We start from the raw sequence: 14,081 nt of genomic DNA, 5'->3' as shown, positions 1-14,081 counted from the left end.
GGTAGCTTTATTTATTTATTTATTTTGTGCCAAAGCATTGCATAAATAACTACAAATCTGATAAAATAAAGGAAGCACAAGCATCTAAATAATTTTAGACCAAAAATGGGCAACAGCGGCCACAGTGTCTGTAGCTTTAAACAGTTCTTCCTCTGTGCATGAGGCATAGTATTGTGGCCAAACATACAGATGTTGAGTTGTTTGTTCTGCTCTACAGTCGCACAAGGTGGAGGATTCTTCTAGGCAGTGCCATTTTGCCATGTTGTCTTTTGATCTGCCCACTCGGCTTCTGAGTCTGTTCAGGGACTTCCAAGTTGCCTATTCTTGGTTTGCCCCTGGAGGAAGACCCTCTTGTTAGGTAGCCACCAATGCATGACTTCAAATATTTGTCATGAAAACCAGATCACATAAACCATAATGCTACCAAAAGATCCACTAGCATGGAAGTATCTTCAGTTGTAAAGAATAAAAAGAAAGTAAGAAAAAACAGAATATACATACGGTGGCACAGAGGGTTAAAGCCCTGTGCCGGCAGGACTGAAAACCGACAGGTCGCAGGTTCGAATCCGGGGAGAGGCGGATGAGCTCCCTCTATCAGCTCCAGCACCTCATGCGGGGACATGAGAGAAGCCTCCCACAAGGATGATAAAACATCAAAATAATCCGGGCGTCCCCTGAGCAACGTCCTTGCAGACGGCCAATTCTCTCACAACAGGACACTCCTGACACACACAAAAACAAAAACAAAAAACCAGATGTGTTTTTTGGTTTTTTTGTACCATGGTTTGCCAAAAGTGGCAGGGGACATTTTAGGTCTCAGCTGTTTTATGTTTGTTGTTTAAAACCATAAGTAGCAAGCAAATATTAACAAGAGTTAATAATAAGTTAATAACAGCATGAAGGCCACTATAGTTGTATATGAAGAAGAAGAAGAACTTTATTTTTCTACCCCGCCTCCATCTCCCTGAAGGGACTCGGGGCGGCTTACATGGGGCTCGAGCCCAGGCAGAATACAATTAAAATAAAGCAAAAACAATTAAAACAATACAACAACAATAACAGCAGACTAATTTTGGAAGGGGGGGGGGAGAGAAATTGATCTTTCAGTATATAAGAAATATGAATTGATCTTTCAGTATGTAAAAAATATTAAAACAACATTCGTAATCCGTTCTGTCGCTCTTGAAAACTGGATCTTTTGGATTGCAAGACATTCAAGGCATTCAGAAATAAAATGGAGTGTCTTCTGGAGCTTCAACTTCTGGAGGAAATTGAGGAAATAACTAATCTTTTGTGGTGTGAGTTGAGTGCCCTTTGAAAGCATTAGTAATATCAGAGCATCTCAACAATTATATTTTATTTCAATAATTTTGCAGAATACATTTTATAGGCATTTCTCCTAAGTCAATAAAATTGTTCACTGTACAGAAAATAGTGTTGGGTTACATACGTACTTACATGTGCAGTGTTAGTATCTTGGATATATAATAACAAGTTCTAGTCAAATTTCTTTTCATTTTCAAATAAGCAATTATTAAACTATGATTTTGTTGTTTTTTTTCCAGGAATTAAAAGGTGGGAAAGCCTTTGCAAAGGTAAAAGGATATAAAAATGTACATGAAATGGTTTGCTGCTTTTTCTTTATACATATTTCCAAAAAGGAGAATAATAGTAATAATAATAATAATAATAATAAACATTGACAAAATCACGATTTGTCAACTGCAAAAGGCCACCTTACTTGGATCTGCACGTATCATTCGAAAATACATCACACAGTCCTAGACCCTTGGGAAGTGTTCAACTTGTGATTTTGTGATACGAAATTCAGCATATAGATCTCATTTGCTGTGACATACTGTGTTTTTGTGTTAGTAAAATAATAATAATAATAATAATAATAATAATAATAATAATAATCTTTATTTATATCCCACCCCATCTCCCTGAAAGGACTCAAGGTGGTTTACAGCATGAATAAATATAATAAATAATATATACAATATAATGGATATTGATGTTAAACATAATTGTAGGACTTATTGTGTATCACCAAAAATGCATGTGTTGTTTTAGTGTGATAGGCTCCCTAACTACAATTAGACTTGCTTCCCTCTTTACCTAAAAATAGTATTTTTTTCATTGTCCCTAGCTGGGTTTTGCAGACCTCAATCTGGCAGAGTTTGCTGGATCAGGAAATACCACTCGTCGCTGTTTACTGGAAGGTTATGATACCAAAAACACAAGGCAGGACAATTCAATTCTCAAGGTAATTGTTTAATTTTTTTTTTCAGATTTTAAAGAAACACAGTAATTTTGCTAAATACAGACTGTGGAAACAAGCACCTGCCCTTTCCACTCTGAATATTGACATAAAGCTAATGAAAACACTAGACATTTTGGTATCCAAAATGTGGAAGTAAAAATCCAGCTGTCCAAATAAAGTGCAGTGAAAATCCAGCAGAGAATGGAAAATTCCTGATTTATTGTAACTACAGCTGTACAGGCAGGATAAGGATGAACTGATTAGAAGAGGCAATTTTCAAGGATTTTTAAATTTGCTTGTTGTTAGTGGAAATCTACCAGTTTTGCTAGGTCATGACTTGTGAAAAATATGAAAATTACTTTCCACTTACTCACTGCTGAACTCTGCCAAAGGAATTTGTACTAAGATTTGTTGTGGGAGGATAATATTTGCTGATTCTAATCCTTTTCCATCTGAAATGTAATTTTACCTTTGTGAATGTAATGCTTGCTATATCATGCACATTTCTGAGACACAAAATAAGGAGGGATGCCATATTCTTGCAAGTTGACATTGGCTGTGATTCAACTATGTACTTCTTTGGGTGGAATTGGAGTTTAGATCCCAGTTCTGGTGGCACAAGTAGTCAATTCCAACAAAAGTACACTCATGGATCCTAACTATTTCCATAAGCAAAAACATTTCAGTGATAATTATCTTATTCATCCATAGCAACCCTGTATGTAGTAGGCCAGAAATATGGGGTTTATCTCTTTATACTTCTGGTTTAATACTGATTTATTTTCATTTTTTTCTTCCTTATATACAGGTTTTGATTAGTATGCAACTAATGTCTGGGGATCCATGTTTTAAAGCGTAAGTTTATCATATATGAAACAACATTTTATTTCAATGTTCTTAATTAAATGATTGAGTTTTTAAATAAATTTTTAAAATTGTACTCTGAAAAAATACTTTTTTTCAGTGGTTAGTGTCATTAGTGTCATTAGCTCAACCCTCATGTTTAAGGAGCTCCACTGTCTGCCGTTCATTTTCTAGTCCCAATTCAAGGTGCAGGTTCTTACCTACAAAGCCCTGAACGGTTTGGGACCCACCTACCTGCGTGACTGCATTTCTGTGTACGAACCCACACGATCTCTTCAATCATCCGGAGAGGCCCTCCTCATGCTTCCCCTCCTTCGCAGGCATGATTGGTGGGTACGAGAGAGAGGGCCTTCTCAGTGGTGGCCCTCCGACTCTGGAACTCACTTTCCAGGACATCAGACATGTCCCAACGCTGACAGTCTTTAGGAGAAGCCTGAAAAGTGGTTGTTCCAGTGTGCCTACCCAGAATAAGGAAAACTCTCAGCAATATGCCCTCAAAATGCACTTTACCACTGATTTAGGATTGACTGTGTTCCCTCATTTCTCTCTAAAAATCCTATCCCAGTTATATCCTACCTTGTTCGCATCAGCATTATTTTTAATTTTAACCTCTTACATTTGGGCCATTTGTTTATATGTCACTGTTGATTGTTTATTGCTTATTTTTTGTTCATGTGATTTATATGATTTGTATTTTATTGATTGTTTTATTGGTGTTTTGTTTATTGATGTATTCTGGGCTTGGCCTCATGTAAGCCGCACCGAGTCCCTTGGGGAGATGGTAGCGGGGTACAAATAAAGATTATTATTATTATTATTATTATTATTATTATTATTAGATACACAGACGAAGAAGTTGCAAACTAGGAATATGCCAACTGCAGGACAGATGAGGGCCACTTTCAATTCCTCCAATGAGTTGTACCAGAGTAACAAAAAACCCAACCCCCTAGAAACCAGATTTAGTCCATTTTCATGGTTTCCTCCTTTCTATTGAAATTATCCACTTGCTTGTAGGTTTCAGTGGCTTCTCTATGTAGTCTTGATATAGTGGCTGTTAACACTTGCCTCAAACAGACAAGAGTTCTTTCTCCCACTCTGGATATTTCATAGATATATAAACCTCATTTGCCAGGTTCCCACAGACCTCACAACCTCTGAGGATGCCTGCCATTGATGTGGGCGAAACATCAGGAGAGAATGCTTCTGGAACATGGCTATACAGCCTGGAAAACTCTCAACAACCCAAATACACTTTTGTTTTAAATTTTGTTTTAATTGGACTTGCACACACACTATTTGTTGACAATCTGCTCAGTATACGAATGTGAGATACTCCATCCTAGTGCTATGTGAGGTGTACTTTAAGGGTGTGCCGTATACAGTATGGGATGTTTGCAAAGAAAGTTGTATATGTTCAAGGCAGTGAAATATGTGAATAACCGGGACAAATATGTTAACACACACTGCTGCAAGATTTTAATGTGACCAGCTGACCTCTAAGTAGCCTTTCTTGTGGCTGGAAAAAGCAATCATTAACACAACTGAAATGAAGGATTGTACAGCTGCAGTGTTTGGTGTGCCAACCTAGGTTTCAGATTTCAGGTGTCCTCATTGAAATGGGAGAAACTGGTTTTAATCAGTTTGCAAAATGCTTTTTTGAATAGAAAAATTAACATCAAAACAAGCACCATCTGGAGCTCCTAAAAATGTTCAGGAAGCAGGCTTTTTGCGTTTGGAACTGTGACAAACTGATGACTCACTTCAAAGTGCCTCATTGAACTGGAACTATCACATTTTCCTTCTAGCATTGATGTTTACTTTACTGTAATGGACATGGACTCATGTACTCACACTCACACATGACCAAAGCCCTGTCTCATAGAACTCAATGGAAGAAACAAGAAGTCATGTGTCCTTACTTTCTGCTTTTATCTCAGCTGGATTTTTGAGCTTCAGGGGATTTTCTAGTTATAGGAAGACCCTGAAGAGGTTGGAAGAACAATTTTAAGTGGTTTTGAGCTGTTTAGATGCTGGGATTTAAATATTATCCAGAAAAACAAGTTTACCAGTATTACACAACTCTAAAATCAGGGCAGCAAATAAAGAGCAACATTCAAAAAACAGGGGAATTCCAGACAAGAAACAATCAGGACCAGCTAACACCTCCCAACAAAGGATTTCCCCCGGGCAGGAAGCAGCCAGGCTTTGAATCTCCAAGGCCATTCAGTGCTAATCAAGCTCGCCAATTGCAACATTCACACTTGCCTCAAACAGACAATACTTCTTTCTCCCACCCTGGATATACTACAGATATATAAACCCCATTTGCCTAGTTTCCAACAGACCTCACAACCTCTGAGGATGCCTGCCATAGATGTGGATGAAATGTCAGGAGAAAATGCTTCTGGAACGTAGCCATACAGCCTGGAAAACTCACAGCAACCCAGTAATTCCGGCCATGAAAATCTTCAACAACGAAAGTGTATTTTCTGCTTTCCTTTTAATGGTTTATATTTCTAATAGGTTTTTTTTTTTATAGTTATATTTTCAACTTTTGTATGTGGTGAATTTTAGCTGTGTCTGTATTAACATAAAATAGGTAGTTATAGAAATGCATATAGTAATGGTAATTATTATGAAAGGTATAGCTTCAATCTCAGTCTCTCTTGGATTGCAGACCTCCATCAACAGGAATGTCTATATCTATTGCTGGAGAACCAGAATCTCTGCAAGAAGACAGAAAAGGCGTAAAGAACACAACATCATCACATCTAGCTATATCAGGTAGGGAACTATGCTGCGATAAGGACTTTGGTGAGAAAAATGTTCAAGAAACAGGAGGTGTGAATGGATGTGAATGTCACTTATGCAAGTTTCTCTTGATATTAGTCTATAAGTCAAGAAACAAAAACTGCGCTTGCCATATTTCTTCTTATACTTGATGTCAGAGTCTCTTTAGAAAAACCTAGAGCTATGATTTTTATATCTGGAAAGTTCGCTGCATTATTTCTGCATGTCTCAATTCAGTCTCATGGCAGAAGTCACTCTCATCTGTGGAGTGCTATCTGCATTATTTAATTTGCTTATTCTGAGTATGTCAATTAGTTCTTGGTGCTGTGGCTTTACAAAAAAACCCACAAAACTAGATGCCCAGTCTTATTGGCTAAAAAATGGTTAAGCAACATCAGGAGCCTGCATTGCACCAATAAGAAGGGATATAGTTAAGTGAAGGACCTAAAGTACCGTCAACAGAAATTCTCTCTCCCCACCTTTCTTCTGCCTTTAAAGCCTAGCTGTTGCTTATTTATAAGACTGTATCAGGAGAACAAAGCATTGAACATCTTTCTTACCCAAATATTTATATTTTCTCTCCATGTTACTTACTCATGTGCCATTAAAAACTGGCGTGTTTAATCAATTATTTTAATGAACTGTTTTAATGTATTTGTTTATTGTTTATGATGGTGAGGGTGGTGGCATCGTACAGTGCTTGTTGTGAGGCTGCCCTGAGTCCCCCCTTGGGGGTGAGAAGGGCGGGGTATAAATATCTATATAAATAAAAATGTAATGTTTGTTTGTGGTATTAACATAACTCAAAAACCACTGGGTGAATTGACACCAAATTTGGACACAATACACTTATCAGGCCAACGGGTGACCATTACTCATAAAAACACTGAAAAACACAGCAAAAAGAGACTTAAAAAGCCAAAAAAGAGAGAAATACATTACAACGCATGCACAAAACCACATATATACAAATATACACATATATACACACACTAAACAGACTCGGCCACAGCAGTGTGTGGCAGGGGACGGCTACTATCTATATAAATAAAAATGTAATATTCATTTGTGGAATTAACATAACTCAAAAACCACTGAGCGAATTGACCCCAAATTTGGACACAATACACTTATCAGGTCAACGAGTGACCATCACTCATAAAAACACTGAAAAACACAGCGGAAGAGACAAAAGCCAAAAAGTAAAAAACTATTTTACAATGCATGTGTAAAACCACACATATATACACACAAAAGACATATATATAGACTGGGCCACAGCAATGTGTGGCAGGGGATGGCTAGTATGAAATAATAATAATAATAATAATAATAATAATAATAATAATTATTATTATTATTATTATTTTGAAATGGCCAACATATTTTTTTAATCTTGAGAATTGTCTGCTGATGTTTAAAAAAATTGAATTATCTGCTGATGAAAGTGGACATTTTCATCATGTGCTACAAAATAGAGTGTGTACCTTAGGAATACTTGAACATGGATGCTCCATCTTCTTTCTTTCCAGATCTCCCAACCAAGAACCCCTCTATTCCAGATGAGCTGGGAGCTTGTGGCCATTCTAGGACTTCCAGCTATGCAAGTCAGCAATCAAAAGTGTCAGGTAGGAGATTTATTGATGTAAACTAATATTAGCAGTACATACAGTCTTTCAAGTTATGAACAACATAGGTTCTGTGGATTTCTTCTTAAGTTGAATTTGTTTGTAAGTCAGAACAGGTACATTTTTTAAGTGTAACTCCAGCTCTCTCTCTCTGTGTGTGTGTGTGTGTGTAAAAGTTATAGATAGCATAGGGAAGGGTTAACACCCCTGTGATGTTTGTTTTGCTGTCTGTGCCCATTCGAAAGATACCACCTCACTTTCTGGCCCTGTAATAATTGGTTTATGAAGAATTTGGCTTGTTGTGGAAACATGGATTAGTGATAAAGCTGCATTTGAGCCACCCTTTTCCCCATGAAAACTCTTACAGGAGTGAATTTCCCTTCCTAGAGGTAGATTTCTCTCTCTTCCTGTTGTCTCATCCCTGTTCTTAACTATGAGTTGTTTGTAAGTTTTTCCCTATTGACATTCTGATTATTAGTTTTGGTCCAGCAGTTTTCAGGTCATTTTTAATTCTGATCCCGTCTTCTGGACTACCCCTCCTAATTTAATGTCATCTGCAAATTTGATAAGCATGCACTCTATTCCATCATCCAAATCACTGATGAAGATGTTGAAAACCCAAGATGGAACCCTGTGGCACCCTACAAGTCATTTTTCAACCAATTACACTATGTAACAAAATTTGGAAAAAAAATCTGTTCCTGGTTTGAAAGTCTTATTTCCTGTACTTACTGTGCAGTTCTTACTTTGAATGTAGTTGTTATATTCCAGAAACTTCATTTTTGTGGCTGCCACAAACTATGTTGAATTGGTTGAGACTCAATGAGATATTCCTTGAAAAACTATTACAGAATGTGCTACATGATGTCCCACAAAAACAAAGTTTGGCAGTTTAATAAACTTTTCTCATTTTTTAATGATAGAACCAATTAGGAAATGACATTTATAACCCCGGAACCAAAATTGTGTTACATAGTGTTACCAATGTGACTAACAGTAGCATAGTTTAGCCCACATTTTGTAAGCTTATTTGAAAGACTATAATGGGGGACTTTTTGAAAGACCTGACTGAGTTACTAACAGGTGAAACTGAATAAATAATCAAAATTATGTTAATTGAACGCACCTATTATGCAAATTCAATATGTCATGGTGGCGCAATGGGTTAAACCCTTGCGCCCGCTGAACTGCAGACCTCAAAGTTAGTGGTTCGAATCCGCAAGATGGGGTGAGCTCCCACCTGTCAGCTCCAGCTTCCCATGGAGAGACATGAGAGAAGCCTCCCACAGGATGCTAACACATCCGGGCATCCCCTGGGCATCTCTGCAGACGGCCAATTCTCTCACATCAGAAACAACTTGCAGTTTCTCAAGTCTCGTCTGACACAATTAAAAAAAATACCCTAGGGAATTTTTTTAAATTGTCTATCATTTGGGATTAAGTCCTCAAGTAAACAAAAAATTAGAAATCTTTGAGCATACTGAAAATATGTGAGTATAGCAGCAGAGACAGTTTATTTATTTATTTATTTATTTATTTGCTTTATTTCTATACCGCATTTTTCAGCCCAACAGGCGACTCAATGCGGTTTACAAGGTACAAATTATCATAACAATGTCAGTGCAATTAAAAACACAACAAATGTAACAACAGGATCAACAACACCGATCCACAACAATTAACAAACAACATGAAACAAACATAGCGCCTCAATGAAATCAGATCCGAACACATAATCCTTGTGCCATTCCTATGTTCCATTTACCGTCTTCCTATGTTCGGTTGCACTGTTTAACCAAACGCTTGTTCATAAAGCCAGGTCTTGACCTTTCTCCGAAATGCCAGCAACAATGGTGCCTGTCTGATGTCTGCCGGTAAGGCATTCCATAGCCGAGGGGCCACCACTGAGAAGGCTCTGTCTCTCGTCCCCGCCAAGCGCACCTGTGACGCAGGCGGGACCGAGAGCAGGGCCTCCCCAGATGATCTTAATGTTCTAGGCTAGTCTAGTTCAGTTGAGCAGCAGAATAAAACTTTATATCAAATTATAACACCTTGTGCATAATCTTCCCCTGCCTTCACTTCTTCCCCCCTCCCAATTTATTTCTGTTTCTATATGGTCTTATAGTATATGATGCTTGGCTTAACACTATCACTGTTTCTTGCACATGTCTGAACGTTACAATATTAATTGAACTCCTGTTTACTGGATGTTGACAACTGAACTAATCCCAGTTATTGAAAGATGTACTTGATTATTGGAAGACAGAAGCGGAAACTGAAATGTATTGTCGAAGGCTTTCATGGCTGGAATCACTGGGTTGTTGTAGGTTTTTTCGGGCTATATGGCCATGTTCTAGAGGCATTTTCTCCTGACGTTTCGCCTGCATCTATGGCAAGCATCCTCACTACCTCTGAGGATGCTTGCCATAGATGCAGGTGAAACATCAGGAGAAAATGCCTCTAGAACATGGCCATATAGCCCAAAAAAACCTACAACAACCCAGGAAACTGAAATGCTGATCAACTGCTGAGGTATACCTGTTCAGGTTTAAGCACTTGGTACTGAATTAATGGCTCTGAACTGTTCTCTTCTAGGATATAGCACCTGCCACTCGAGGTCATCCAGTACCTCTGAACTCTGCCATAAAAGAAATACGTCTGAGGGAAGTACATCAACTGGGGTGGGCAGTATTCTAGAACCCTGTGAAGAGGCTGAACTGAAAAAAAGTGATAATTTGGAGGCGACCATGAAAGAAGAAGCCCCAGAAAAAAACAACAGGTACAAGACTTAGCAGAAGCTTCTTCCAGCGTGCTTCAATGTTTAGAATCCGAAAGTTATTAAACTTTTAAATATTTTGCAGGCATCCAGTGAAACAGGATTCTGTAGAATCACAGCTGAAAAGGGTCGATGCTACCAGAGTTGACGCAGATGATATTGTGGAAAAAATACTTCAGAGCCAAGACTTCAGTTTGGACTCAAGTGCAGAAGGTTTGTACACTAGAGAATAACAAACCATTGATCATTGTGACTCCAGATTTTCTCATTGATGATTGTTTGGGTTTGAACTCCCTTTATGTGATGTTGAGCAAATTCACCTATCAGTAAAAACTTACCGTATTTTCCGGCGTATTAGACGACTGAGCGTATAAGACGACCCCCAACTTTTCAATTAAAAATAAAGAGTTTGGGATATGCTCGCCTTATTTATTTATTTATTTATTTATTTACTGTATTTCTCAGCCTATCAGCGACTCAAGGCGGTTTCCAACAAAACAGTATACATAGTATCATAAAACAATTAAAACATTACAATTACATAAACTTATAAACGTATAAGACTATCCCTCTTCCAACGTCCTTTCCCGTTTCTTTCTTTACTCCGGGTTTGAGGGCCAGGAGGCTCATGGCGAGATGTAGCCAGTACTAGGGTGGTGGTGGCAGGGACTAGGCCAGCGGCAACGGGGACAGCCCAGCGGGCCACTATCCCCAGCCACTCTTGTTGGCAATGCGGCCTGCCGCTCCTCCTCCCCTCTGCCTTCTTCCTCCTCCCTCCCCTCCTCAAGCCACAAGGCTTCAGTCTCCCCAAGGAGCACACCACTTCAAGCCATGAGGAGAGGCGGACAATAAATCAAATGCATTATTATTATTTGAAACACAGCACTCTGCTGGCTGTTGTATTGGATCACACGTCGGACACTTCCCAAGTGTATAGGGCTGTGTGATTTATCGTTGAATAATGCTTGCAGATCCCAGTAAGGTGGCCTTCTGCAGCTGGCAGATGGTAATTTTGTCAGCACCAATTGTGTTTTAGTACAAGCCAAGGTCTTTAGGCACTGCACCCAGTGTGCCAATCACCACTGGGACCAACTTGACTGGCTTGTGCCAGAGACTTAGCAGTTCATATTATTATTATTATTATTATTATTATTATTACTAGTATGATGGGCCTGCCTGGCTTTGGCATAGGCGTCTATGGAGACACAAGCCTCAGATGGGCGAGGCAAGGAGGCCACTCTGCCTGCCTGTCTCCCTCCCTCCCTTGAGGCCCAAGCCTGGTTAATATACCTGACGTATAAGATGACCCTCGACTTTTGAGAGTATTTTCCAGGATTAAAAAGTCGTCTTATACACCGGAAAATATGGTATATATTAGAAACTATCTTGGATACCCAGCGTTGCCTGGGTTATTTGAAAAAGTCAATTATTTAATTGTACCAAATGCAAAAGGTTGTGGGTGAACTACAACTCACATGATGCCAGGTTAACCCCCTCAGTACTTAAAGTTTAATACGTTGGGCAAGTTTGCTCTAGATCAGTGGTTCTCAACCTGGGGTCCCCAGATGTTTTTGGCCTTCAACTCCCAGAAATCCTAACACGTGGTAAACTGACTGGGCTTTCTGGGAGTTGTAGGCTAAAAACATCTGGGGACCCCAGGTTGAGAACCACTGCTCTAGATGCATTATCAGTAGGTTTCAGTGTGCTCTCTGGCTGTAGGGCAAACTACAACTCCCACTACGGTGAGTCAGTCCCCTCAAAACGCTCCAGTAGATTAAATTAGTAATGGGGGTACTGTGTGCCAAGTTTGGTCCAGGTCCATAATCTGTGTGCTTGTGGGTGAACTACAGCTCCCAGAAAGGAAGGTCAGTTCCCCTCAAACCCCTCCAGCTATCAAATTTCGGCATATCAGGTATGTGTGTCAAGTTTGGTCCAGACCCATCAGTGTTTGGGTTCACAGTGCTCTCTGGATGTAGGTGAACTATAACCCCCCCAAATCAAGGTGAATTCCCCTCAAAGACCTCCAGTAGTTTTTGCTGGTAATAGGGGCTCTTGGTGGAGTTCAGAGTGCTCATTTATTGCAGGTGAACTATAAATCTCCCAGTATCTACAACTCCAAAATGTCCAGGCCAATTCCCCCCAAAACCCACCAGTATTCAAATTTGGGCATATCAGGTATGCATGCCAAGTTTGGTCCAGATCCATAATTGTTTGGGGGCATACTATGCTCTGGATATAGGTGAAGTACAACTCCAGAAATCCCTCCAAAGACCTCCAGTATTTTTTTGTTGGTCATGTGTGCCAAATTAGTTCCAGGTCCATCATTTGTAGAGTTCAGAGTGCTCTTAGATTGCAGGTGAACTATACATCCCAGGACCTACAACTCATAAATCATGGTGAATTTTCCCCAAATCTCTCTAATATGTTCACTTGCTGATCAATTCCTCTGTTTGCTGTATGGCAAAGAAAAATAGGAAAGGCTTAAGGGAAGACAGGGGGTGGGATCATGCAAATTCTACACCAATGGAGAGAGCGAAAAAAACACTGGGATGTCCATGGTGGAGGAAACACATAAAGTCTAAGATAAAATTGTCTCCATATGAAAGCCTTCACTAGGATAGCATTTGTGGAGGACATTGGCAGGATTCTTGGACATGTTCATAGCGCTCACTATAGCCTGCATTGGAGGAGGCCCTTTGGTGTCTTCTGAGTAGTGGGAGCTATAGCTGTTTGTGGAGGCAGGAGCTTGTCTGTGTAAGTGGACACCCCAACCACATACATACATATTTTCACTTTGATTATGTGTATTGATAATAGGTGCATGATGTAATGGTTTGAGTGTTAAGACTACAGCTCTGGGGATCAGGGATTGAATCCAAATTTGATGACATTGCCTACTTTTACTTGACTGTTTTCTTTTTCAGAGGAAGGGCTCAGGTTATTTGTAGGTCCTGGAGGGAGTACTGCGTTTGGAAGTCATCACTTACCTAATCGGTATGTTTTGGCAATGTAACTTTTTTTAGTAATGATAAACAGACCCCACTGTCTTGGCTTTAATTTTTTACTGACAACTGACCATTTAAAAATATAAACTGATGGTAAAATGATTTTAGTATACTTAAAAGATAAATCTCTGAAAGCCTGAAATCTAATATAGAAGATTCAAAAAGTAAACAAATTAGGAATAAGGCTTATTACACTATGTAACAAATAGTGTAACTATTCCTGATTTGAAAGTGTTTTTTCCCCCTGTTTTTGGGGCTGCTACAAATTATGTTGAATTGGTTGAGACCATGAGATATTCATTGAAAAACTACAGTAACATGTTTTTTTTTTCTGTCATGTCAGGAGCAACTTGAGAAACTGCAAGTTGCTTCTGGTGTGAGAGAATTGGCCGTCTGAAAGGATGTTGCCCAGAGGACGCCTAGATGTTTTGATGTTTTACCATCCTTATGGGAGGCTTCTCTCATGTCCTGGCATGAGGAGCTGGAGCTGATAGAGGGAGCTCATCCGCGCTCTCCCAGGATTCGAACCTGCAACCTGTTAGTCTTCAGTCCTGCCAGCACAGGGGTTTAACCCACTGCGCCATTGGGGGCTCCTTAAAGTAACATGTGCTGCAGAAGGTCCCACAAAAACAAAGTTTTTGCAGTTTAATAAGTTTTTTCCATGTTTTATGATGGAAAAAAAGGAAATGACATTTATATCCAGAAACAAAAATCGTGTTACATAGTGTTGTTTCTATTTCATTTGGTGT

At 39.2% G+C, this 14,081-nt stretch overlaps 1 protein-coding gene across 1 annotated transcript in view; it reads left to right on the top strand.

The window, feature by feature from the left end:
• EEIG2 (EEIG family member 2) overlaps positions 1-14,081 on the top strand; it is a 43,060-nt gene that overhangs the window by 24,034 nt on the left and 4,945 nt on the right. Inside the window, exons 3-10 of the mRNA XM_067467579.1 lie at positions 1,566-1,595; positions 2,153-2,269; positions 3,075-3,121; positions 5,811-5,917; positions 7,456-7,551; positions 10,147-10,330; positions 10,413-10,540; positions 13,252-13,321. Of these exons, the coding sequence (XP_067323680.1) occupies positions 1,566-1,595; positions 2,153-2,269; positions 3,075-3,121; positions 5,811-5,917; positions 7,456-7,551; positions 10,147-10,330; positions 10,413-10,540; positions 13,252-13,321 (779 nt within the window). The remainder of the gene's footprint in view (positions 1-1,565; positions 1,596-2,152; positions 2,270-3,074; positions 3,122-5,810; positions 5,918-7,455; positions 7,552-10,146; positions 10,331-10,412; positions 10,541-13,251; positions 13,322-14,081) is intronic.

This window comes from Anolis sagrei, chromosome 4, assembly GCF_037176765.1.
Source record: "Anolis sagrei isolate rAnoSag1 chromosome 4, rAnoSag1.mat, whole genome shotgun sequence".
In the NCBI taxonomy this organism is placed as follows: domain Eukaryota; kingdom Metazoa; phylum Chordata; class Lepidosauria; order Squamata; family Dactyloidae; genus Anolis; species Anolis sagrei.
The sequence above is the reverse complement of the archived record's forward strand: the minus strand, read 5'-3'. Positions and strand labels throughout refer to the sequence as shown.